Genomic DNA, 27,256 nt, shown 5'->3' on the forward strand with positions numbered 1-27,256 from the left:
TTATGTGGAACAAGTTCTATTAAAGAATGGCAGTCGCTTAGCAGCCTGGTTGAAACTTATACAACTAAGCTCTTACAAGTCTTAAGATATCTCAAAATTGAAGACCATGTACACACCATGCCTGCCTTTCATGCCCTCACCTCTTCTCTGCTTGATTGAAGGCTCATAATCAGCAGTCTCTTTGAGAAGTTGACTACTGGCAAGGCAGAAAGCCTTCCAAAGTTGAGAAGATAGAAATGCTAGTAGTGTGATCAATCATTGAATCAGCTGATCCTCTGGATACATTGGGGAAAACCCTACTAGTTACTTTTACTATCATGCTCCACATGCCAGCTGTTAACATACCAAAACAAATCATCACTCAGTGGATACTTGAAATTCATATTCCTGTTGTCTCCATATTCTGGTTGCTAAACATCAGAAGAAGAAATCTCAAGAATCATAAAAAATAAACTGAATTTAAGTATACTAACAGCACCTTCAAAATCAGTTTAAAGATACAGTTGAATCAGTTCATCGCTCACAGCAGAGGGAGTTAAAACTCCAAGATCTGTGAACAAGAGGGTTAAATACTGAGGTGGTGTATAATCCCTTGCTGGACACTCCAGTTGAACCGATGATGGTAAGGGCACTTGAAAATCCACCCTACGGGGTGCTGGTGACATATCCCTTTGATGAAGAGGATACAATCTTGCAAACTGCATGACCAACCTTCCATTATCAGTTTTTCATCATTTAACATTTTGACATCCAATATCCAATATCAACCAAAAACTCAAGGAATAATTTTATTGGAGAAATAACACTTGTTTATAAGGCTTTGTGGAGTGCTCACAATTGTACTAGCATGGATGATTTGCTAGAGTATCCACAAATTGAACAAAACAATCTTAACTTATAAGACTTGACCATGTCGACGTCATTCTTGGCATGCCATGCATGGTTCTTTGATAAATATTCCACTTTGTACATTGACTATAAAAATCATGTACTTTCTTTTAGGCTTGATTATCATTTCCATGTGATCAAGGGCGGTTCGCTCTCAGGGATCACAAAAAACAATGTACATACGATTTTAGTAGAGAAATTTAGTGAATGCTTTTCTAATCCAAGTGTTCCTACTTATATTTCTTTTATTGAAAAGTTTCAATCGTATAATTTGCAATGTAATTCAATTTTTAAAATATGGATAAGATATATCTCACGGAACCTTAGACCATAGGATTGTGACATTGTCTCGTAGCCATTCAATCTCGCGACAACCTTGTAGGTTTAGCCTGAAAGAGAAGGACTTGCAAGTGTCATGAGGACGTGAAATTTAAGATACTTTAATCTTGCCAATAACATTTAATTAAGATATTAATCAAATGTACAAGGTTGTTTAGCACATGTGATACACGTGACAATTATTTCATGAAACCAACCTTCCTCCTCGAATAGGGTGGTGAAACCTAATCAAGCACTTAAATATAGCAATTAATAACTAACCATAAATAGAAATGTAGACATTACCTTCACAGTCTTGCACAATAGACAACCAGTTGGCCCAAAAGCTAGTGCCTCTTTTGGTATTTCTTTATCTTTAATTGCTAATGGACAGCGTATAAGTTGAGATTTCACAATCTCCTTTGCTGATCCAAAAGCCCCTTATTGTACGTACAATCAACAAGTAAGTTGGATCAATTGCCCCTTGATTTTCACCTAGGAATTGCACAATTGAAACCACCAATTGGCCAACAGCTGCCCCAATTTACATTGGATGACCTTGCATTTGAAATCCTTCTCAATTCCACGAATTTTAGGCATTGATTTCAGTGTACAATGCCTATTCCTGTTGGCTTGGGTCCCAAGGTGGCTGTCAAACCCTAATTTCTACAGAAATTTGGGATTTATATCAAAAATCCGCCTACTATTCACCAAATTTGGCTGAGTTCTGCTGAGATCTTTTGAGAAATCATTGGAGAAGGTTAGAGAGCCAAGATGAGAGAGAAATCTAATTTTCTTTGCGAGAAACCCCCTAAAATCTGCCTACTGCCTGCTCCACCTGCATTTAATGCAGTCACCTACTGCCACCCACCTCCAAATGCCTATCACCTGATCAACAATGCTATTGCCAACCTCTAGAAGGTGTCTCTGTGATGTCCCCTACTTGCTGAGACCCCCAGATGGTTGTTTTTTGTAGCAATTTGTTGTTCTCTGATTAGAAAATGGACCAGTAACCCCCCCCCCCCCTCTCTCTCTCTCTCTCTCTCTCTCTCTCTCTCTCTCTCTCTCTGAGGTTGTAAACTAACTGAACAACTGAGACCCAACCCCCAAAAACATTTTCTCAGTTTGCATGGGCATCTTTGCCACCTAAATCCATTTTTCAACATTATCTATAGCATTTAATTAATTTTCAGAATTAAATCGTCCTGAAAATTAATTTCAACCTTTTTGACACTGCCCAAAATTAAATGTTCCCATCCATAATTAAATTGGCTAAGCCATTCTGGAGTGGTCTCTAACCTCTGTTGACCCTTATGCTAGCATTAATCGATTAATGCAAGTCCCTAAAGTCACCACTAACATTTATTGGCGAAACAATTGTGCTAGGGTCAAAACTAACACCAACCGACCCCCAAACAGCTTATCGCAACTTTTGCCTCTGACACCTACAAAATAAAGGTTGATCATATGGCACGCTTGTTTTTGCAACATATATTTAAATATCATGGTATGCCAAAGTGAATCATCGATGATTGAGACCCCTAGATGACTAGTTTATTTTGGAAGGGGTTGCTTGAGAACATGGGTACCACGCTGAAATTTTCATCATCATTCAATCCGCAGAGAGAGAGTCAATTTAAGGAAGCAAATTCCGCACTGTTATATCTTTTAAGGTGCTATGTCTTAGACCACAAGACACAATGGGAGCAACATTGATACTTAGTTGAGATCGTCATATGCTTTGTAGTTTGCAGAGAGCGATTAAGTATTACTGCATTTTGAAAAGGCTAAGGCTGAAAAATATGAAAGAAAAAGAGAGATTGTATCCGAACTTAAGAATGAGATACTATGAACCCTTCCAAGTGTTGGAGAATATCAGCAATGTGGCATATTGTCTGAAATTACCTCCACATTGGCGGATACATAAGGCCTTTCAGGTCAGTTTGTTGAGGCCTTTTCATGGTGATGTGCCACAAGATATGTCTGCTGAAATTCAGCGCGAGGTTGAGGAGTTGAATGAGATTTTAGTACCTGGGCAGATCTTGGACATAAGAAAAAAAATATAGAGGTAAAGTTTCTAGGAGATATTTGGTTAAGTTTCAAAATTATTGAACAATGGATGCAAAGTGGATGGGAAACGATGACTTGGCAAAGCATCCTCAGTTGTTGCAACTTTACCTAGATGCCTTTCAATTAGGGCTTACTTTAGTTCGAACTTAGTCACGTTTAGCAAAGCAAGGATTCAAAGTATTACTTGATGCTCAAGGGGAAGGTACCACTTCCACTCCTCCAATTGTGGATAGCTCTCGTATATAGTGGATCTCGAATATATTCAACATGCATCAAAGGTATTGTGCTGACAATATGTATGACATGGGGTCTCTACTCAGTGTACTAGTCACTCAAAGATGTATGCAAATAAGTATAGTATGGTTGTTACTACGGCTCTAAAACTATACTTTTGCATCAATTTGGAATTGATTCATGATTAGTTGGATATGAGTTTTTGCCTCAATTTTAAGATTGAGTTCTGGTTCGTTTCAACACAATTGATTAGTTTGAGAACCACTTATGGTCACTTTTGGGAACAATTTTGCATCAATTGCTTATCAATTTTTGCAATCAATCTGTGATTACTTTGAGGTCACATTTGCAGTAGTTTGTATTTAGTTCTCAAATCAGCAAGTGATCAATTTTCAATGGCTTACAACTAGTTCCATGGACAGGAGCATGTTAGTAAATGTCAATTTCAAAAATGGTTTATGCTACGAATATGCTTTACTATGATTGTGGAGTCGGAACAATTGAGAAACATGAGTTATGGATGCATCCAACATGTTTCAAGCAACAATTATAGACTAATTTTTAGTATTATTAGATGTTTATGCTGGGCGAAAATTTTCAGCAAGATTTGGGGCATGTGGCATGGTTAGACAACAGTGACCAATGTTGTAACAATGATGTCATATGGAAACTCCAGTGCTGGCACAATGTAGTGCAATCGAGGACAATTGCAAGGATTTCAAGGGTAAGGTTTGTCACAAGGACGTGAAATTTTGAGATGCTTTAATCTTTTCGATAATGTGCAAGGTTGTTTAGCACATGTGATGGACATGGCAATTATTTCATGGTAGTAGATCAAGAACTCGAGACCCCAAGGATGTAGTGAGTCTCAAAGATAAAAGTTGTGATAAGTTATACTGACACGTACTAGGTGGTACCTGATCTCAAATTTGGACCTAGACCAATTTATTTACTCCTAATGTCAATAGTGACATTAGCGACTAGGCATTAATTAATTAATTAATTAATTAATATCACTCTAAGGATCAATAAGTGCTCAAAGATACTTGAAAGACCAATTGGCCTAGCCAATTTAATTAATGGCTAGTGAAATTACTCTTCTAAGCACTAGAATAGTTATTAAATTAATTTTTAGAATTGATATTCTCAAAATTAATTTTATAAGCTACATAATGTTGAAAAATGAGATTAGAAGGCTGTCACTTGGTAAAACTTGCCCATGCAAGTGAAAAAAACGTTTTTAGGGACTGGTGGAAGTCTATTTCAGTATTATGAGAGAGAAGAATGTTGTTAGAGAGCAAGAAGAGATTACTGATAGGATTTACAGCCACGATGGATCAATCCTATAGCATGTGACAACAGTTTGGAGCCGTCAAGGAGTGGGTGACAGTAGCCCAAGATTCTTCTAGTGCAAATGACAACATACAAGGGGAGCAACAATCTTTCTAGTGGTCCTAAGCTATAGGTGACAACTTCCATGGCTATTTAAGCAAGGCAACATAACCTTTCTCACGATGAAACTCTGAAATTTCTCTCTCTATAGCATTCTCTCTTATGCTCACAAGTTATCTCAGTGTTTCCCAGCAATTTGAGCCATCAAAGGAAAAAATTTCAGTCAATCTCTGCTGTAAACCCTAATTTACAACATAAGTTAGGATTTACCAGTTACCTCAAGATGTATGCTCAAAATTAAGGGCCTAGAACTCGAATTTCAACAACCAAAATGAAGGAATTTCAAGGAGATTTAAGAAGCCAACCAGCCAATATCAAATTTGGAGTTGAATTTGTTTTTCAAGGAGTTGGGTAAAGACCAATCCCTAAGCAAACCAAGAGGCAAATTGATTTGAAGACTTTCTAATCATTTGTGGCAACAATGAGCATTTGGATCAACGAAGAAGAATAAGGAATCTCTGTTGTAGTCCATCCGATTGCAATATAACTTAAAGAAATACCGAAAGGGACGCCGGTTTTGAGCCAACAATGTGTCCAATGTCCAAGATTGTGTGACAAAGTGTACATGTCAATTTTATGAATTTATTAATTGCTGTAATTAAGTGCTTAATCAAATTTCACCGCCCTCTCCAAGGTCTGTCATGGAGATGAGAAATTTTAAGATGCTCTAATCTTGCTGATAACATTTGATTAAGATCAAATGTGCAAGATTGTTTAGCACATGTGATACACATGGTAGTTATTTCATGGTAATAGGCCAAGGACCCTAAGGATGCAGTGGGTCTCAAACGCAAAAGTTATGATAAGTTATGCTGGTTGGTCTTTGAGAGTCAATTGGTGTAAGTTTTTTTTTACCCTTGCATAGTTGTTTCGCCAATAACTACTAGTGGTGACACTAAGAACTAGCATTAATTAATTAATTAATGTCAATCTAAGGTTCAACAAAGCATCAAGACCCCTCCGCGTCACAAATGGCCTAGCAAATTTAATTATGGATGGGCATATTTAATTTTGGGCAGGATCAAAAGAGTTGAAATTAATTTTCAAGATGATTTAATTCTGAAAATTAATTAAATAGTAGGATAGGGTGGTTTTGTACGATACAATTCGTACGTGAACTAGTGCAGTAAAAAACGTACACAAAAACTTCAAGTATAAAATACGTTGTTTCATGCGTTCATTAAAAAATACATGTAAAATTATATATGTATATATAATAATACATACAAAATGTGCAACTTAAAGATAGATCAATCATCACAAAGTTTCATGAATTAGAGACTAGAGTTTAAAAAACAATTGCAATGCCATATAGATATCTAAAGAGTCAAAACTAGAGCGATAAGTCATATATTGAGTGCCCCCAAAAAGATATATCAATCACAAATGTATAATTACAAATGGACTAAGCATAAAATGTCTAGACTCATGAGGGCGACTCATCATAAGGCTCAGACACATCGGAAGGTGGAAAGCAGCCCTCACTAGAAGAGGCCTCAGATGGCTCATCAAAGTCACCATCACTTACAACATTCCTATCATCATCATACTTAGGCTCCCTAATTGTAGCATCCACTATGTGAACTGCTCGTGCAATAGAGGAACTCCCAAAGCCTCGCCTCACATAGATCCTAGTCGTTGATGTAGAGCCGGTCCTAGTGCTCACAACTCCAACAACAACTCGACGGACCCTACCTATGCATGAGACTCAACAATTGATCTCCTCTAGCTCCATCTAGAGATTCCTAAAGATGGCCTCTTGCTCCTCATTTCGCTCCTTAATAATACTCTTCAAGGTAGGCCCGCTTAACTAGATCTCATCAACATTCACCTAATTGAAATAAAATGACAATTTGCATATTTAGAATCTAACTCATTATTTAGAATATGTAATAAGTGGAATACAACTTGTTACTTCCAAGTTCTAACTTTACTTGTCTAGCCATGAGCATCTCATGCATAATTCGAAGCATATGCAAGTTAGAGCGACAATAAATTAGTCGCTCTAACTACCATGTGATCAACATGTTTTGGATCTTGGTGTGAATGAGAGAATATATTGACTAGTTTCTTTGACATGCACCACCCGAGCAATCCTACATAAGACAGAAATTCAAATTGTTTCAAAATCCAAATTCAATGCTCATTGATCACAAAACAATTCAGCCTTAGGCAACAACTTACAAGTGGGTACTTAGAACTTACTTGTGCAAGTACTCTAAGGACAATGTTTTGGATAGTGGGTACCTAATATTGAGAAGATTCCCACCAAAAAAGAGGCTTGATTAAAGACTTTGCATGAGAGAGGCATTTTGGAATGATGTACGAGCTCTAATCATTGCTATTACCCCCTTATATAGGGTTCTACACATGACTGTTGACATGGAGGACGCTACCTTGGGGCTTCTCGTGCACTTCATGAGGGAAGCCATTGAGAAGATCAAGGCATGCATAGTACTAGATGTGGAGGACCCGAGGTAACTACACTTGTTTTTGCATAAGTTAATTAAGTTTAAAGTAAATAGTTTCAATTTTCGCATTCTTCGTGACTACATTAAATGTTTTTTAAAATAAATGTAGTGCTGACATATTGGATGCCATGTCAAGGTGTGATGGTATCCTTTACTTAGTGGAGTGAAGATGGAAGTGGATGAGAAGACTTATCCACAAATTGACTACCCTCTTACATCCCATTTATAAAGCTCCACCCCTTTTCATGGATCAAGACTTGGTAACCGATAGAGATGCCTACCTCCCAAACGCATTGGAGAAAGACCAACATGCGGCATTCTTACAAGAAATCATCATTTTGGCAACACTCTATGTTTGCACATCATTTAGTCACTCTAAAAGCAACCACATGGCGGTAAAACATGTCTTGGAGGGCTTCTTCAACTCTAGAACATTGTAGGCGCGTTAGTCAGCCGAGAATTTTACCTTCTTCGTGATGAAATCTACTATAAGAACCATCCCCTACGAATCTTACTCACCCATTCCAACGACCCTATGTCTTCTATGAGGAGATCAATGCAATGGGCGGCACATAGGACAATACAATGGACGGGAACTCTGCTTCAAGCAAGTGGCCCATTCTTCGAGAATTGGAAGCATTGTCAATGACCACTTCATTGAATTATAAACCAAAAAAGAGATTACTTCAATGATAGCTTAGCAAATATATGAGTATATGAATGTGACCGTAGTTTTTCGTCCTCTTTGCCCCACATCCACAACCCACAAAAAATATGTGCCAAGAGGTGAAGAAACAAGGATGTTGATGATGCCTTGTTTCTTCCAATCGCTCCATCCATTGGAAAGTATGGTGCAACCATATTTTGCCTATCCGACATGCATACGCTCGAGAGATTTATTGATTCTCTCTCCCTCCTCATTGAGCTTCTTGATATGCATGCCATTGTAGCTAACACCATACCACCCCTCACATGGACCAACCACGGCAATGGCTTTGACCAACCCTAAAGTTTGTACGTTGCCTGCTCCAACCTGCATTTAATACAGTCACCTACTGCCGGGCATCTCCAAAATGCTATCACTTGATCACCAATGTTGTTGCAAGCCCCTAGAAGAGTGTCTCCATTCTGTTCCTTGCCTGTTGAGGCTCCCAAATGATTGTCTTCTACAGAAAATTGTTTTTCTCTGATCAGAAAATGAACCAACTCTCTCTCTCTCTCTGAAAGCTAACTGAATGGTTGAGACCATGGTGGTTTCGTACATTTAGTATGATACAATTCGTACGTGAACTAGTGAGGTACAAAACGTACACAAAAACTTCAAGAATAAAATATGTTCTCTCGTACTTTCATTAAAAAATAAATCTAAAATTATATATGTATATATAACAATACATACAAAATGTGCAACTTAAAGATAGATCAATCATGACAAATTTTCATGCATTAGAGACTAGAGTTTAGAAAACAATTGCAATGCCATATAGGTCTAAAGAGTAAAATGCCATATAGGTCTAAATAGTGAAAACTAGAGTGACAAATCATATATTGAGTGCTCCAAAAAGATACATCAATCGCAAATGTCCATGAAAGGACTCAAAATTTATCATTACAAATGAACTAAGCACAAAATGTCTAGACTCATGAGGACGACTCATCATCAAACTCCAACACATCGGAAGGTGGAGAGCGGCCCTCACTAGAAGAGGCCTTAGATGGCTCACCAAAGTTGCCATCACTTGCAACATTCCCATCATCATCATACTCAGACTCTATAATTGGAGCATCCTCTACAAGAACTGCATGTGCAATAGAGAAACTCCCAAAGCCTCGCCTCACATAGGTCCTAATGGCTAGTGTAGGGCCAGTCCTAGTGCTCACAACTTTGGCAACAACTCGATGGCCTCTACGTATCCATGAGACTTGATAGTCAATCTCTTCTACCTCCATGTAGAGATCCTTGAGGATGGTCTCATGCTCCTCATTTCGCTCCTTGTTGACACTCTTGGAGGTAGCCCCACTTAACTTCATCTCATCAACATTCACCTAAATGAAATAAAATGACAATTTTTATATTCAAAATCTAACTCATTATTTTAAATGCGTAATAAGTGGAATGCAACTTGTTACTTCCAAGGTCTAACTTTACCTATCTAGCCATGGGCATCTCATGCATAGTTTGAAGCATATACAAGTTAGAGCGACAATAAATTAGTCACTCTAACTGTCGTGTGCTCGACTTGTTTCGGATCTTGGTGTGATTGAGAGAATATGCTGATCAATTTCTCTCACAAGCACCAGCCAAACAATCACACGACACATGGTGATTCACAATCATTTCACCAGAGAGCAGGTTGAGCTAGGCAACCATTCACCTAGAGTTTGTGCCATCAAGCAACAACTTTGCAAATATTTTGACTGCGGCAATCAATAGACCGGTTCTACAGTATCTACTACCACACATGAGCTTGAATACACTCTCCTCTACTTCTTCAGATTAACGAGAAGAGAGTGATTTCCTCTTACTTCTCCTTCCAGTTTGAGAGGGGGTGGTTTCTTTCTCTTGATAGTGATAGTAATAATGTTTACAACTTTTCACTTTTAGACATTTATTTATTATGTATTATGTATTATGGATATTTGTAACTTCATCCGCATTATTAGGATGACATAATTGTAAAAGGGTGCTTGGACAAGTAAACAATTTCCCTATGAGAACACTGTCTAAGTTGCACCGTTGCATCGTATTCTGCATGTAATCTCCAAAGGTGCTTCTTTTCCTATGCTTGCATGTTAGCTTTGCTTATCTTGCTTGCTTACTCGTCTTGCCCTTCTCTCCACATATTTTCCATATGATTGGCACACACATACTTAGGAATCCCTAGGCACTTATCCTAATAGTGTGTGGGATTGTTTTTCTTATTGTATGAAGGCCATGGGACAATCCATCTTTATTTTCTCGTACTTTGGGGCACCTTGACTCCATGCGATGAAATTTGATTCAAAACCCTCACTTGTCGCCGCTCTTGCAAGTACACTGCCAAGACCCACGGTCTGCTTATTGTTTTAAGTCGCAAGCTATGGCTACCTCTCACATAGCCATGCACACTCTCCCACACACAAATATAGTGAACCTATCTTTAAATCTAATCAAGTTGCCTCCTCCCACGAATCCGCCAGTAGCACCACGATCCAGGATGTGCTCTCAAGCAAGCCCTATCTCCAAGCTCCAAGCTTTGACCTTCATAGCCATGTGCGCGAGATAGAAGAAGAGAAAAAGAAGATGATGAAGAGAGGAGAAGAAGAGCTTCTCCAAGGTCCCTCGCTCTCTCACACACACACTCTCCCTCTCTCACACTCCCTCTCTCATACACAAGATGAGCTTTTCCATTCACTTTTTGACTTTTATACATCATTTATCTCCTCCTTGGGCATTCATCCCCTTTTTGGTCCGGCCTTTGTCCACTCCTTAACTCTTTTTCCTCCTTCCTTAGCTCATGCCTCTCATTCCTTATAACTTACACAAAAGAGAGCCCATTGCTCTTTTACAAAATAAATTACAATGCATCTAGTGCTCTTTTGGCTAAAATATTGAGGTGTACTTATTCTTATGCGCTTCCTCTTACATTTAGAATTTTTCCTGCGCTTCGTATCTTCAGATTTTTTTGAGTGCACCTTTGTCCTCCGTCTTTCTCTTGCCTTGGGATTGTCTTCTGCTTCCGATTTTTCGGATTTTTTCCATCTTGGTCTTCCGAGGGTTAACATTACCCCACTCCTAGGTAAGTGCTAGTCCCATGGCACTTATGGTACGGGCTGAAAATGTTGAATCGGAAAAATGGTTCTTGGAGCCTTTGGAGAGGTTAGCCATGTTGGGGACGCTCTTCTATGAAGCAAATTTTAAAGGTTGTTGATATCGAAGATAGACGGTTGGTTAAAGAAGGCCTCCATAGTAGTTGACTTGCCACACCACCGCACAATGTACCAAAAAGAAAAAGAGTGCATTTCCTAAGGGGGTGTATCTACTTTAGTGTGCAATGCATTGTGCAAGTGATGGTGGACCTAGGAGATGGATCGAACCATAGGCAAGCCTAAGGTATTATCTCACACTTGAGTACCTAGTTCGAGTAAAGGAGGGGAAGGTGTTGTGAGTGACTTAGGAAGACATGTCTGTCAAAATGTCCTGCCTGTTGGGAATAAAGGCCGTCGTGCCTTTTAATGCACTCGGGTGTGAACACACCCTTAGCACTTGTACTTACACATATATATCTATCTAAAAAACCTAAACTGGTACACTCGTCATTGTACCCACAAACCGTGCAGACTTTCTACTCTGCTCTCTCCTACTCTCTCTCTCTCTCTCTCTCTCTCTCTCTCTCTCTCTAACGAACATTGACTGTCTCGATCTCCGTATCTCAGGGTCACTACAAACTAGTAGTAGAGCTGCGGTTAAGGTGTTCGTGCTTCTCGGAGTCCGTGTAGGTCAATAGGTCACGTTTCCGCCAGGTGACAGTTCCAAGTTGCAAGCGCAGGTCAAAAACGTCATTTCTAGTCAAATGCAAGCAAAACGACACCTCTTGGTGAGACACAAGTCAAAATGTCACCTCCTAGTCAAACTTAGTTATGTGGCTGCAGGCGCAGGTCAAACGACGTTATTTCTAATCAACCACAGGTCACGCGATCAGGCGACGGGCTAGCTGCTGTAAATGGAAAAAATTCGTCATTTTTTCCTTTGCAAAAATTTTAAATTTTTTCAAAGGTTCCCTGCAAGCAAGCCCCTTGCTCACTAACAGGCGTTTGTGTACATAAGCACAAAACTCAGATTTACGCAACTTTGCACCCGAAAATTTGGGGCTTTTCTAGAACTTAGAGACCTTAACGCAGAACTGGATAATCTGACTCACAAATTGCAAAATCAGTGGACGTTTGCCCGGGAATTCTGGGGCTTTTCACACTTAAGTGAATTTTTTTTTTTCAATTTCACTGAAATTTGTCACACCGGACCTAAGAAATTTGGGGATTTGTCCAAATTTAGTGCGAGCAAGACAAACAGTGATATCTGTCTCAGAAATTGCAAGAATTTGTGACATTTTGCCTCCGACATTTAGCGCTTTTCATGTACATGCAAAAATTGGGCTGAAATTTACCCTATTTCTCGACATTGATGCACATTGGATCCCGTGCAACTTGGGGCTTTTGCAATTTGGGTAAAATGTGTGCCCCATTTGGTCATTTTGTATACATGCAAGCTTAATTCCATGCAATTTGGACATCTAGCACTTGGAAATTTTGGGGGTTTTTGCTGAAATTGCTCTATTTTGGCAAATTTGGCTTGTTCTATGCTTAGCAGAGACAATGCAGATGTGTGGTTGATGCTTTGAGCACAAAACTTGGGGGCTTTTGACGGTGCATGTCAAATTTTATGCCCATGGATACATGTACAACAGAAATTGCAGCAAAATTTTGGAATTTCTCATGTAATGTGATGCATTTGCCCTTGGAACAGCTGTAATCAGTTGTAGAATGCTGTAGCACATGGTTTGGTGCTTCTGAAAATTTACTTACAGATCTGAAATTTCTACTTCTACGTGGTCATTTATCGCTGGTTGGTACTTGTTTGTACCTTCGTCACTTGTGTGACAGTTTGGGCCTGCATTTGCTGAATTTTTTTGTCACATTTGGGCTGAAAATCATGGTTGGAGCAGTAATCTCATGCACATAAAGAAGCTTGAAGGAGCACATAACTTTGCAATTTGGCAAAAACAGTGCTACAATATCCTGTTGCAAAAGAAGCAGGCAAAGCCAATTAAGACAAAAGGGGCGAAACCCACAGATATGGAATAGGACGATTGGGATGAGTTAAACAAGCTTGCACACTCAACCATCGAGCTATCGATTTCTAATGCCTTGCTATTTAACATTGAAGGCTTGGATTTTGCATATGCTATTTGGACTCGACTAGAAGAACTATATGCATAGAAGAGTGCCACAAGCAAAGTGTATTGGCTGAAAAAGCTTATGGATTTGCATATGAAAGATGGTACAACAATGTCTACTCACTTGAGTGAGTTTAACTCCATTTTCAGCCAGCTAGTTGCCTTGAAGTTCTTGATTGATGAAGAATTTAAGGCTACATTTTTGCTTTGCACTCTTTCAGAGAGTTGGGATACATTTAGGACTGCTATGAGCAATTCTAATGCGATTCTTTTGTATGATGATGTAGAGAGTGCTCTACTCATAGAAGAAATGAATTAGCAGAACAATGCATCCACTAAGTCTTCTAGTGCTTTGCATACTAGGGCAGATCACAACAGAAAGGAAAATCTGATAGCAAGGGACGCAGTAAATCACATGGAAAAGATGTTTAATCTCATCATTGTGGCAAGAAGGATCAATTTAAACGTGACTACTACAAATGGAAGAAAGAGAAAGAAAAGGGCAAGAAGACAGATAATAGTAAGGAAGAGAAGAAAGAGGGTCAACCTAAGAAGAGCAATGTCAAAATTGAAGAGGTGAATGTAGTCGCTCATGACAGTGACAGTGCAAATGACGTACTCTTGGTCTCTTCACACTTTGGTGCACATGCTTTACTTGCAAATAGAGATGATGACATGCATACCTGGATTCTCGATTCAGGTGCTTCCTTTCATCTCACCCCTCATCGTGATGTTAGAGATCAGATCATAGCCTGATCAGAGGCAACAGGCTGGTGCACTCGGACTGGCAATCGGACTGCCACGTGGCAGTCTGACCTACAGCAGCCTGTCGGCTGCATTTAATGCAGCCGCCTGGCTATTTTTGGCGCCCTTTTTCCCCCGGTTTTTCAGCTATTTATACCTGGCACTTTCAGCAGTCTGGTACACTTCTCTGCTCGCAAATTACAGACCGGTGACACGCGCAGATTCCGTCTCTGTTCGCAGATTTCAGACAGCAGACAGTGCAGACTGCAGCGGACTTCGAGGTGAACAGCAGGTTGCATCGTCGAGGTGGAGACACACAGTCCAGCGCACTGCGCCCGTGTATATATCTGCATATCTTTGTATTCAGCATTCTTTATACAGCAGATCTTCATCATCCACTGTCTCTTTCTCTCTCTTCTCTCTCTGCGTTCTCTCTCTCTCAGTCCTACGCTTCCGCACCGCTGCACTCTGACATGGTATCAGAGCAGTGTTTGAGGGCTGACTGAGCGCAGAATCAACCTGAAGAGGAGTTTCCATCGCGACACAAATTTGCGTTTTTTGCGTTTAAGGGCAGACAGGAGGGCTGCGCCTTGGAACAAGGCTGAAACGAGTGTGGCGCACAGGAAAGGAGTACGGGTGGTGGATTTGCTTCTGTTTACTGCTGTTTGACGCGGAGGAAGTTTGAGTTTTCAGCCTACAAGTGCAGTTTTTTACTTTTTCATCGCCTTTGGCGGGTGAAGAAGGTTCAGGACGCGGAAGAGCCTTAGCAGGCTGAGTTTTCCCAGTCACAGGGGGCTGCTTTTGCGTTTGTGAAGGCATTGCAGGTGAAGATGTCTACAGAGATTGACTTGGAGTTCCAGGCGATTATGGACCAGAAGGTGCCCGTCTTACCGGCTCTTCCTGCAAATCAGAAGCTTGACGGCGACAACTACTGCATTTGGCGCGTCATAATGTTGGCCATTCTTGAGTCCTATGATTTGGCGGAGTTGGTACAGGAGAAGATTGACTGGCCCTCGGTAAGAGATGAGTCCAAACTCTCTTCCGATGCTCGTGCAGATTTGGCCAAGGCCCAATCTCATTGGGACAAACTGAATGCCAGGATTCGATCCTTTCTCTTTCTATCATGCACTACAGCCATGATCGCTCACATCGAGCACTTGACGGTGGCTCGGGAGATATGGCTGGAGCTTGATCAGATGTACAATCGGATGACCCTAATGAAGCGGGTTTCTTTGGAGGTACAGATGCGGGCCTTGTCCGTAAATAAGTCTTCTTCACTGCCGGAGCACATTAACAAGCTAAGGCAGCTTCAGATGCAAGTTCAGAATGCGGGGAAGCCGATTTCCTCCGAAGACATGGCGATCACACTTTTGTCCCAGTTGCCGCCACGATTCGGTACATTTTACTCTGCCCTTATTGCTTCGGAGCGAGAGTCTACTCTTCGGTGGGAAGAGTTGGTTCCTATGGTCTTGGACCAAGAGGAACAGTTAAAGGGACAGAATGCTTCCAAGTCGGAGGCGTTGACAGGTCAAGCCTCTCAGAAGAAGGGGAAGGACCAAAAGAAGAAGAAGGGGGATAACAAGTCCAAGAACGACAAGGAGAAGGACAAGGACAAAGATTCCACATGCCATATTTGTGTACAGACTGGCCATTGGAAGAAGGATTGCCCTGACAAAGACACGAAGGACACCAAGAAGAAGGATACCAAGGATTCTGGAGCGGTGGCTGCACCCTCATCAGCTGCATTTCTTCATCTAGCTGTCACTGAGGACGCTTCACCGAATGCTTCTAATGCTGCGATGACGGCTCCCCAGGCTCGAGAGTGGATTGTTGATAGTGGTGCCTCACGGCACATGACTCCTTCATCAGATGGTGTTGCCCAGTTGCGACCCTCGCGTGGGCAGATTCTCATTGAAGACAGCTCTTCAGTTTCTATTGCAGGTCGGGGTAAGATGCAGCTTATTCCCGATGGGCGAGGTGGTACCCATACCTCAGAGGTTTTGCATGTACCAGGATTAGGGTACCATCTCCTTTCAGTTCATAAGATTTGCTCCCTTGGCCTTTTGGTGGAGTTTGACAGTACTACAGTGCGAGTCCTTGATCGTGGATCGAGGAAGGTTCTCTCATCCGGATATGAGGAGAATGGCATTTATAAACTGAAGTCTTCCACCGCCCTCTCTACTCTTCTTCTTACCTCTCAGTCACAGACAAAGTTATGGCATGCTCGGTTTCGTCACCTGAACTATGACTATCTTCGGAGGGCGTCACGTGGACAGCTTGTTCGAGGGTTGCCGGATATAGTGGTGAGCCAGCAGCCATGTGTCTCCTGCATTCGGGGGAAGCAGCATAAGGATGCCATTCCCCACACAACTTCGCGGCGGTCTACTTCACCGATGGAGCTAGTATCTACGGATCTATGTGGCCCTATGAGGAATGAGTCCTTGCGTGGGAGCTCGTACTTCATGCTGATCGTGGATGACTACAGCAAGATGACATGGGCCTATTTTTTGGCATTAAAGTCAGAAGCTTTCTCGCACTTCAAGGATTGGCTTCTCTTTGAGGAGAACCGATCGGGCCGGAAGTTGCAAACCTTGCGATCCGACAAGGGAGGTGAATTTGTTTCTAATGAGTTTGCTCAGTTTTGTGCAGATAGAGGAATTCACCAAGAGTTTGCCAATACCAATACTCCTCAAGAAAATGGTATTCTTGAACGGAAGAACCGCAGTGTGATCGAGATGGTGCGCACCATGATGGAGCACCGACAGACCCCTCAAGTTCTATGAGCTGAGGCTGTGGCTACTGCAATTCACATCCTTAATCGATCCCCTACTTCGGCCGTGGAAGGGATGACTCCATTTTAGGCTTATTTTGGGACGAAGCCAGATGTTTCTTACTTTCGGGTCTTTGGGTGTGATGCCTATGTTCACATTCCCAAGGCTCACCGTGATAAATTTGAAGCAGCTTCCCGAAAACAGGTATTTGTTGGCTACAGCCCCCAGTCCCAGGGTTACCGACTGTATGATCCCGTCAAGCAAGATGTGTACACTAGCCGTGATGTGCGGTTTGTGGAGGTTCCAGCTACTTCAACGGGTGAGGAGCATCCCGTTCTTGGAGATCTAGGGGAGAGTTGAGCTCCTTCTACAGTTCCACTGCAGCCCCTGCCTTTTGATTCTGATTCTGTTTCTGACACAGAGTCTATTGTTCCACTGGACACCTGTGAGGAGTTACCACCGGTGGATATTCCAGAGTCTTCTGCTGATGGAGAACGACGAGGGGAGGTTCGGCCTCCTCCTCGCTGGGCCCGTGACACACTCCGTGATTCAGGGATCGAGGGGGTTCCTTAGGAGTGGGGACCGTAGGATGGTCCGCGGCGGTAACGGAGGCACCAGGCACACTCTACGGAGCTTGTTTGCTCCAACTATTATTTGATGACCCGTATTATGCAAGATCAAGAGCCCACCTCCGTGAAGGAGGCTTTACAGTCCGCACCATGGAAGAAAGCTATGGAAGCTGAGTTAGAGGCTATTGAGAGGAATGGCACTTGGTCACTCATGCCCCGCCCCCCGAAGAAGAAGGTGATTGGAGTCAAGTAGGTCTTCAAGACCAAATACCTTAGCGATGGTTCTTTGGATAAGCACAAGGCTCGCCTTGTTGCTAAAGGTTTTGCACAGCGCCCAGGTATTGACTGTCATGATACTTTTGCCCCCACAGCTCGTACGGCAACCATTAGAGCTAATCTTGCTTTGGCTGGCCATAGGAGATGGCCTGTTTATCAGTTGGATGTGAAGTCGGCCTTCCTCAATGGTGATTTGAAGGAGGAGATCTATGTTGAGCAACCTCCTGGCTTTGGTTCTTCAGATGGGAAAGTCTACAGGTTGAAGAAGGCCTTGTATGGCCTCAAGCAAGCTCCGCGTGCATGGAACGAGAAGATTGATTCGTTCCTCCAATCTCAGTTAGGATATCGGCGGTCCAAGGCCGATCCGCAGCTGTATGTTCGCACTTCCGAGGATGGTTGTGTGCTGTTTGTCTTATATGTTGATGATTTGATTGTCACAGGTGATGATGCACAACAGGTCCAAGAGACGAAGTCAGCTTTATATCATACGTTCGAGATTACGAACTTGGGTCTACTCCATTTCTTTTTGGGCCATGAGATTTATCAATCTCAGAGGGGGATCTTTATCTCTCAACAGAGATATGTACAGTAGCTCTTGGTGTCTTTTGAGATGGAGGATTGTCGGGCCCTATCTACTCCTATGGATCCAAACTGGAAGGCCACTTCCCATTCAGCTTCTCCTTTGGCGGATGCGTCCCGCTATGGACAGTTAATTGGGTCTTTGATTTGGCTTCTCAACACCAGGGTTGATCTATGTTTTGCTGTTGGACTCTTGGCAGGGTTCATGAGTGAACCTAAGATGGTGGTGCATTGGCAGGCTACTCAGAGGATACTTCGGTATCTGAGGGGGACGTCTGATTTAGGGATTCATTACCCCGCAAGGACAGATGGGTCAGATCTTGTACTTGCAGGTTGGAGCGACTCACATTGGGCCGGTGACGTGGACCACAGGCGGTCTACTACAGGTTACTGTTTTACTTTGGATGCAAGTGTTCTTTCATGGAGTAGCAAGAAGCAGCCCACGGTAGCCCTCTCGTCTACTGAGGCGGAGTATCGGGCCGCGTCTTCCACCACATGCGAGGTTGTGTGGCTTCGACGATTATTGGAGGAGCTTGGGTGCCCCCAGACTCGTCCTACATTGTTGCGATGTGACAATGAGAGTTGCATTGCCTTGGCAAGGAACCCTGTTTTTCATGCCCCGACGAAGCACATAGAGATCCAGTACCACTTCATCCGAGAAAAGCTTCTAGATGAGACCATCACTGTGGAGTATTGCAAGACGGAGGACAATCTTGCCGATTTGTTTACGAAGGCGCTTCCTCAAGCTCTTCTTCGGAGACATTCCAGATCCCTCAGGCTTCTGCCCTGCCCAGGCTCTGAGAGGGGGTGTTAGAGATCAGATCATAGCCTAATCAGAGGCAGCAGGCTGGTGCAATCGGACTGCCACGTGGCAGTCCGACCTACAGCAGCCTGTCGGCTGCATTTAATGCAGCCGCCTGGCTATTTTTGGCGCCCTCTTTCCCCCGGTTTTTCAGCTATTTATACCTGGCACTTTCAGCAGTCTGGTACACTTCTCTGCTCGCAGATTACAGACCGATGACACGCGCAGATTCCGTCTCTGTTCGCAGATTTCAGACAGCAGACAGTGCAGACTGCAGACTTCGAGGTGAACAGCAGGTTGCATCGTCAAGGTGGAGACACGCAGTCCAACGCACTATGCCCGTATATATATCTGCATATCTTTGTATTCAGCATTCTTTATACAGCAGATCTTCATCGTCCACTGTCTCTTTCTCTCTCTTCTCTCTCTGCGTTCTCTCTCTCTCAGCCCTACGCTTCCGCACTGCTGCACTCTGACACGTGAATGGTTCTTTGCCTATGCAGGGGATCGACATGGTGTTGTCCATCTTGGGAACAACTATGCATGTGACATTGCAAGTATTGGCAGTGTGCAATTGCAGTTTCAGCATGGTTCTGTCTTCACACTTCAGCATGTATGGCATGTACCTCAACTCAAGAAGAGCTTGATTAGCACAAGGCGGCTAGATGATGATGGATTTCACACCACCTTTGGTGATGGGAAATGGAAGATCTCTAAGGGATCTAGAGTGATTGCCAGAGGTTGTAAAAGTGATACCTTCTATCCTCTCCATGTATCTAGTGTGAGTGATCATGTTGTTGCTGTGACCGAGCGACCAAGTGTTTCTTTGTGGCATGACCGGTTGGGACACATGAGTCAAACAAGAATGAAAGCGCTTTCTCGTTTGGGTTACTTGCCTTGTCTTCGTTATGCTGATTTTGAGCATTGTGATCATTGTGTTTATAGTAAACATGCACAGACGTCTCACAACAAGTCTCTTTCCCTAAAATCTTCTCCTCTAAAGTTAGTACATTTAAATGTATGTCAGATGCAAGGATTATCTTTAGGAAAAAAGAAATATTTTATTACCTTTATCCATGATGCTACACGAAAGGTATGGGTTTATCCTATTCGTAGCAAGGATGAAGTGTTTGACAAGTTTAAAAAATTCTTGGCATTGGCTGAAAATCTGACAGATAAGACAATTAAGTGTCTTTGCTCTGACAATGGTGGGGAATATGTGTCCAAGGCCTTTCAGGCATTTTGTGACAGCAAAGGGATAAAGAGGGAGCTCACTACCCCTCATAATCCACCCCAAAATGGAGTTGCAGAGCGTATAAATCGGACCATACAAGATAAGGTCCGTACGATGCTGTCTCATGCTGCATTACCCCATGGTTTTTTGACAGAGGCTGTTATGGCAGCCGTACACTTGATTAACTGGTCACCAAACAAGTCTTTGGGAGGGGAGTTTCTCAAGAAGCGTGGTCGGGCAAGCCACCTTCATATGCTCATCTGAAAGTGTTTGGTTGTGAGGCTTTTGTGCACATTCGTAAAGAAAAATGCAGCAAACTTGAGCCAAAGTATGGTGACGAGGGTGAAATGGGGTATAGATTATGGGATCCCAAGAAAAGGAAAGTAGTACGCAGCAATGATGTTATCTTCCGGGAAGATCGCATGCATAAACAGCCCGAAAAGACTGAGGAGGTCCGTAGGGTTGTATTCCGAGAAAAAATACCTTTTGGACAGCAAAATGTGCCCGCTGTACAGCAGCAAATACCTGTTGTAAATGATTGGAAATGATCAACCACATATTGCTCATGATACTGAGCCACTACATGTGCAACAACATCCAGGACAAGCAGCTGTTAATGCTGATTTGCAAGCTGAAATGCCAGGACAGCAAGCTGAAAATGCTCAACAGCCAACAAACAATGATCATTGGGTTAGGAGATCATCTAGGGCTACTAGACAACCTGATAGATTTGTTTCTGGTGCAAACAATGTGGCTGATTATGTCACGTTGACAGACTATGGTGAACCGTCTTGCTTCAAGGAAGCAATAGACAGACAAGACAGCAAGGAATGGTATAAAGCCATGTTGTCAGAAATGGAATCTCTTGAGAAAAATGACACTTGGCACTTGGTGCAATTGCCTAAAGGGCAGAAAACACTTCCATGCAAATGGGTTTACAAGATGAAGGTCACTTCTGGTTCCTCACCTAAGTACAAAGCAAGATTGGTTGCAAAGGGATATAAGCAGGAGCATGGAATTGACTTTGATGAGATTTTCTCTCCTTTAGTCAAGATGACTACATTGAGAACCATTTTGGGCTTGGTTGCAATTGAAGATATGGAGCTCATACAAATGGATGTAAAGACTCTGTTTTTACATGGTGATCTGCATGAAAATATATATTTGCAATAGCCTGAAGGGTTTGTGGAAAAAGGGAAAGAAAAGATGGTATATAAACTCAAAAGGAGTTTGTATGGGCTGAAAAAAGCACCAAGAGAATGGTACCATAAGTTTCATACATTCATGCAGTCTCAAGGCTTTCGTAGAAGTCAAGTGGATCACTGCTTGTACACTAAGAAGCCAGCAGATGTCAGCCTAATTATCTTAGCTTTGTATGTTGATGACATGTTGATTGCTGGCAGGGATACTCATGCCTTGACCTCAGTGAAGCAAAGTCTTCATGGCAGCTTTGATATGAAGGATCTTGGTGATGCAAATCACATTCTTGGCATGCGAATACTCAAATATAGGTCAAAAGGATCACTCTATCTATCTCAGCAGGAGTATATCTCCAAGGTTTTACAGTGTTTCAATATGGAGGGGGGGAAACAATTGGGATTTCATTGCCTCCATATGTGAAACTCAGTACAGAGGGCAACCCTGCATCTGATGATGAGAAAGGCTGAAATGGCCAAGATACCATATGCTTCAGCCGTTGGCAGTTTGATGTATGCTATGGTTGCTACACATCCTGACATTGCCTTTGCAATGGGAGTGGTTAGCAAATACATGGCAAACCCTGGCAAAAAGCATTGGGAAGCAATGAAAGATATTATGAGATACCTCAAAGGCACAAAGGAGTTGTGTATCTGCTTTGGAAAGCAGAAGGCATCTCTTGTGGCTTTACGGATGCAGACTATGCTGGTCATACGCATTGCAAAAAGTCCACTTCTAGGTATGTGTTTACTTTCACAGGAGGAGCAGTCTCTTGGATCTCCATGATACAAAAGTATGTTGCATTGTCTACTACAGAGGCAAAGTATGAGGCTGCCATTGAGGCATGCAAGGAAGCTTTATGGCTTTCACGTCTGGTGGGAGAGCTTGGCATTACAGAGTTACTTGTTCTCCATTGTGACAGTCAGAGTGCTATCATGCTAGCACGAAATCTTGTCATTCATACAAAGACGAAGCACATACAGGTGAAGTACCACTTCATTAGAGATGTACTTGACACTAAGAGCATTGAGCTTGTCAAAGTGCATACATATGATAATCCTACAGATCTTCTTACGAAGGGTCTTCTAGCAAAGCGGTTTGCTCATTGCTGACAGATGATGGGAGTTGGATAGATATATGTATTTCAACTTTGTACATACCTAGACTTAGCTGATTCTTTTCTCCTCTTAAGGCACATTGCCTTTAGGTGGGAGGTTCTTGGAAATAAAGGCCCTCGTGCCTTTTAATGTGCTCGGGTGTGAACACACCCTTAGCACTTGTACTTACACATATATATCTATCTAAAAAACCTAAAGTGGTACACTCATCATTATAACCACAAATCGTGCACTCTCTCTACTCTGCTCTCTGTCTCTCTCTGCTGCTAACAAACACTGATTGTCTCGATCTCTGTGCCTCACAGTAACTACACTACCCTTAATGTACCCTAAGTAGTGAAGCAAGGGAGAGCTAGGGTAGTCCCTAGGTGCAATGATTGTGACGCTCATAGAGTACAAATGGACGGATTTCATTTTTGTTTTCTTTCTTTTTCACTTATTTCTCTTCTTTTCTTTTATTTTCTTTCTTCTTTTTTCTCTTTTTTTTGTGATTACAAGGGAGCACATTAAGTGGCATCCCATTCATGGGCAAGGACTAAGCTGCGAAGAGGCTTAAGGGATTTGTTTAGAAAGACTCTGCTTTGCATATAGCCCTTCAAGTTAACCTTTACATTGTTGAGGAGCATAGATGACAAAAACGGTTGGTTGCACCCAGTGAACCTCCTATCACTTATATTTTCTAATAGGCTCATACAAAATGCTGGCAAGAGGATGGCTCTCATCATGAGACACGGGTCATTGCACAACTATCTATTCCTCCATCAATATCAAAAAAGAGAAACAATAACCGTTCTTCCTCTGTAGTAGGCTTTTGTTCTAGTAGTATTCGCAAAAGGTGGAGATAATTGCAGGCGGTAATGAAAGCAAGATCTAGGCACAATGAGAATTCTCTAAGAAAGCCTACTATTGATGGGCGGAGATCCCTTTCAGTGAAGGTTAAGCATTCTTCCAGAGAAGTGGCATTCACATTGTAGATCATAGGGAAGTCATACCTACCATGCACCTCCCCATTCAAATCAACTCCAATCCTTTGCAGATAGGGCATGTAGGTAGGATCATTCCTCTCCTATGGTAGGGTGCTACAGAAAGCCATCCAAGGCTTACTTTACTCAAAAGCTGGCTGTCTCGTAGTTCATGGTGTTCAAGTGTGCTGCAAAGGGGGATGCTCTCTACATCCCGTACTTGGAGATCCACGTGGCAGTTGGATACAAGAGCCAATGCCTTTGAAGCCTATGCCTCTTGAGGCTCCACCATCAATGGAGAAGGAGATGGCTTCACCACTAGATTCACCCGTTCGATTAGCACAGGTGGATATTCCAGAGACATCGTCAAAGGCAGAGTGGTGAGGGAAGTATTGGCCTTCTCTCATTAGGCACATGATACACTGTGATGCAAAGATTGAGAGAGTTCTTGAGGAATAGCAACCACAGGATGGCCCATGGGGATCTCAAAGAAACCAAGCACATTCCACGGAGCTTGTTTGTACTAACTATTATTTGATGTCTTGTGCCATACAAGATAGAGAGCCCACCTATCGCAAGTGACCTACATGAAGGCTCTGCAATTAGAGCATTGAAAGAAGGCTATGGAGCAAAAGTGGATGTTATTGAGTGGAATGGCACTTGGGATCTTGTGCCACGGCCTATTCATAGGAAGGTGATTGGAGTCAAGTGGATCGTTAAGAAAGCACAAGGCACGGCTCATTCCTAAAGGAGTCGTGCAATGGCCAAGAGTGGATTCCCATGATACCTTTGTACCTATGGCTTGGATAGCTACCATTAGGGCTATTCTTGCCTTAGCTAGCCATAGGAGATGACTGGATTACAAATTTAGATTGGGCTAGAGATGTTGACCACCAACAGTCAATAGCATGATATTGCTTCACTTTGGGTGCAGGTGCTATCTATTGGGGTAGTAAAAGGTAGCCCATCATTGCCCTATCACCTACAAAGGCGGAGTATAGAGTGGCATCTTCTACCAAATGTGAGACAATGTTGTTTCGGAGGTTGTTAGGAGAGCTTAGTTGTTCCTAGACAAGTCCTACTACACTTCATTGCAACAATGAGATTTACATTGCTTTGGTACAAAATCCTATCTTCCATGCCAGGTCAAAGCACATTGAGATACAATACCATTTCATTTGAGAAAAGATCTTGGATGAGACTATTGATGTGGTATTTACAAGACAGGAGGATAACTTCACAGATTTATTTACGAAGGCTCTTCCTCAGGCCATTCTTCAACAACACTCCAAATCCCTAAGCCTTATGCTGCATCTAGGATTTGAGAGGGGAATGTTAGAGATTCAGTCATCCCCTGGACAACACAAGTAGTGTACTATTGTATAGTTAGTAATGTCGAGCACAGTTATGCATTTTCCTATGCAGGTCAGACAGCTTTCAGCAGTCGTCTAATGGTTCTGCAACAAAGTCAACCATGAGGATCACATTGGGCAGGGTGGGCAATACAGACATCCCGGGCAGGTGGTGCATGGCAATGCGCAGCATTTTCACTGCACTTATGGCACAATTGGCCAGTATTCAGGCTGGTCAGCCAGTTTGGCCAATCTGTTATTTTTTATGCATTTATTATGGGCTATTTATGCCCAGCCCCTCCCGATCATTGTTATTCTCTATTTTTCAGGGGTAGCTAGAGAGACATGGCCAACATGTGCCCTTTTACATATTTGTCTTCTTCATTTCAACATTCATTCACTGCAGATTTCTGTGTTCTACTGTCTCTTTCTCTCTCTCCCTACTCTCCATGTTCATTTTCTTTCAATCCCATCATATGCTTCCACATTCACTGCACTCTAACGTAAATTTGTATAAATGAACAACATTGAAGACCACGATAGGCCTATACCTCAATATCCCTTCAAGACATCTAGACTCCTATATAGGTAGGTGCTGCTACCGCCCACTATCCAGCATCCTCATGCTGCTATTCAGCAGGTGCTTTCCCTAGCATTCTATACAAATGGCCCATTCATCAGACAGACCTGAAAAACACCTTCCTGAAATAATATTTTTGCTCAATTTCTTATGTATTTGTTTGATGCAAGCATTTGTTTGTACTTTGCCCAATTGTTCTACATAGTACAAATAAAAACTAGCAAAGAAACTAAAGCTTCTGTCACCTGATCTTTCAGTATATACCTTGTAGCTTTCAGCTGCAACATATACCGGTTTGCTCATGCTCCTTGCTACCATAGCTGCTTGATAAGTTCCAATCATGTTGATAATGCCTCCACTCTCAACAACCCCATCCGCACCAATTAATAGCATGTCAACACGCTCCATAGTATAGGCAACTGCTGAATCTATGATGAGTGTAACAGGAACACCAACTGCAACCATCTCTTTTGCCATCTCAATTCCTGTGCTATCAGGCCTACCCTCTAACAACACAAAAACAAACACGATCAAGATGAATTCACTTGCTTTTCAGCATGTGTATTAGTATACAATAATAAGAAAAACACTATTTGACCCCATATCCACACCCCACCAACAAAAAAACACCCAAAAAATAAAAAAAACATGTAGTTCTGAATCTGAAAATATACCTGTGCAGATAACACTGAAATGTTTCCCATTGGCAGCAGCAAGTTTTAAGATTGCTAAGACTACCCTAGAAAAACCATGGGTGAGTATTGTGCAACCGTCTCGAACAAAATCTTGCCCAAGCATGCCAATGGTCTTTCTAGCCTAAGAAGATAAAAGTAGAGTCATGAGATAAAGTGACTGCAACATTTGCTCCATCAATCAGTCTAAATGAAACCATGGTATCCTGATGAGCCAAAACTTTCCAAGGTATACCTTCAGGGAAATTTCACCAAAACGCTCTCCACGTTCAATAAGACGAGATTTTCCCGCACGAATGTCTTCATATTCCAAAGCCTTAGTACGAGTAACATATCGCATGAAGAGGTCACAGCCTGCTGAAAGTGAAATGGATGTTTCATCCCATGCCTATGCAGAGATGAAAGGCACAGGTCAGCATAGACGTGCTCTTTGTTTTCTTGATTGCTTTCTCCTTTATTAACGCAATTAAATACCATGACAATGGCTTCACACAGCTGCTTCTAAGAGCAATACAGACTGATTCAAACCCCAATTTTGTCATTCACGCTACTTTAGGGGAAAACGCTCTTCATGTATGTATAGATCAAGATAATGGACGACTGACCTTGAGGGCTTCGGATGCTTTTTTCAGCTCGATTTCAAGCCCCATCATGGTGGTGGCCTCGCTGCGCTTGATAACTGCTGTGAGGGCCTTAATAGCAGCCACTGCCTCGGCGAGCTCAGGGTTGCTGCGCCAGTGATTGAATTCCTCGATCACACTGAAAGGCGGAGCAGCCCCTCCGCCGACACCATTGGCCGCTGCTCCTGCTGCCGTCTCCAAATCCACAGCGGCCTCGGCCTGTGCCAGCCATTCCTTCGTCACGGCCCCGCGATGGCCAGCCCGAGCCTCGTAGTACGGAAAACCTGCTGCTTTCATCACCGTCTCTCTCTCTCTCTCTCTCTCGATATACATATATACATGTATATATATATATATGTGTGTGCGCGCGGCGCAGAGATGCGGGTGCTGGGTG

General features: G+C 42.4%; 1 protein-coding gene across 2 annotated transcripts; it reads right to left on the reverse strand.

Annotated features, from left to right (window-relative positions):
* On the reverse strand, positions 1-27,256 carry LOC148035099 (uncharacterized). Of its 2 annotated transcripts, none has more exons than XM_087680060.1 (6): positions 26,848-27,244; positions 26,478-26,630; positions 26,225-26,366; positions 25,815-26,056; positions 479-698; positions 1-333 (listed from the first exon to the last, which is right to left on the reverse strand). In XM_087680060.1, exons 1-5 carry the CDS (start codon positions 27,193-27,195, stop codon positions 492-494), a joined length of 1,092 nt encoding a protein of 363 aa, XP_087536186.1. In that variant the 5' UTR covers positions 27,196-27,244; the 3' UTR covers positions 1-333; positions 479-491. The 2 variants fall into 2 exon arrangements, with proteins under 2 accessions (XP_087536186.1, XP_087536187.1); XM_087680061.1 differs by lacking the exon at positions 1-333 and adding an exon at positions 1,211-1,277 and having other exon boundaries at positions 563-698; positions 26,848-27,256.

The sequence above is a fragment of the Lygodium microphyllum genome, chromosome 6, assembly GCF_053477565.2.
Source record: "Lygodium microphyllum isolate KBCC chromosome 6, Lygodium_microphyllum_v1.1.10, whole genome shotgun sequence".
In the NCBI taxonomy this organism is placed as follows: domain Eukaryota; kingdom Viridiplantae; phylum Streptophyta; class Polypodiopsida; order Schizaeales; family Lygodiaceae; genus Lygodium; species Lygodium microphyllum.

What these genes read in the sequence shown, in the direction of transcription:
- LOC148035099 (XM_087680060.1), bottom strand. Translation starts at nt 27,195, where the DNA reads ATGTATATCGAGAGAGAGAGAGAGAGAGAGACGGTGATGAAAGCAGCA. An exon ending in AAGCATCCGAAGCCCTCAAG is followed by an intron (nt 26,631 to 26,847) that starts GTCAGTCGTCCA and finishes ATCTCTGCATAG; the next exon opens with GCATGGGATGAAACATCCAT. An exon ending in TTTCAGTGTTATCTGCACAG is followed by an intron (nt 26,057 to 26,224) that starts GTATATTTTCAG and finishes TTGTGTTGTTAG; the next exon opens with AGGGTAGGCCTGATAGCACA.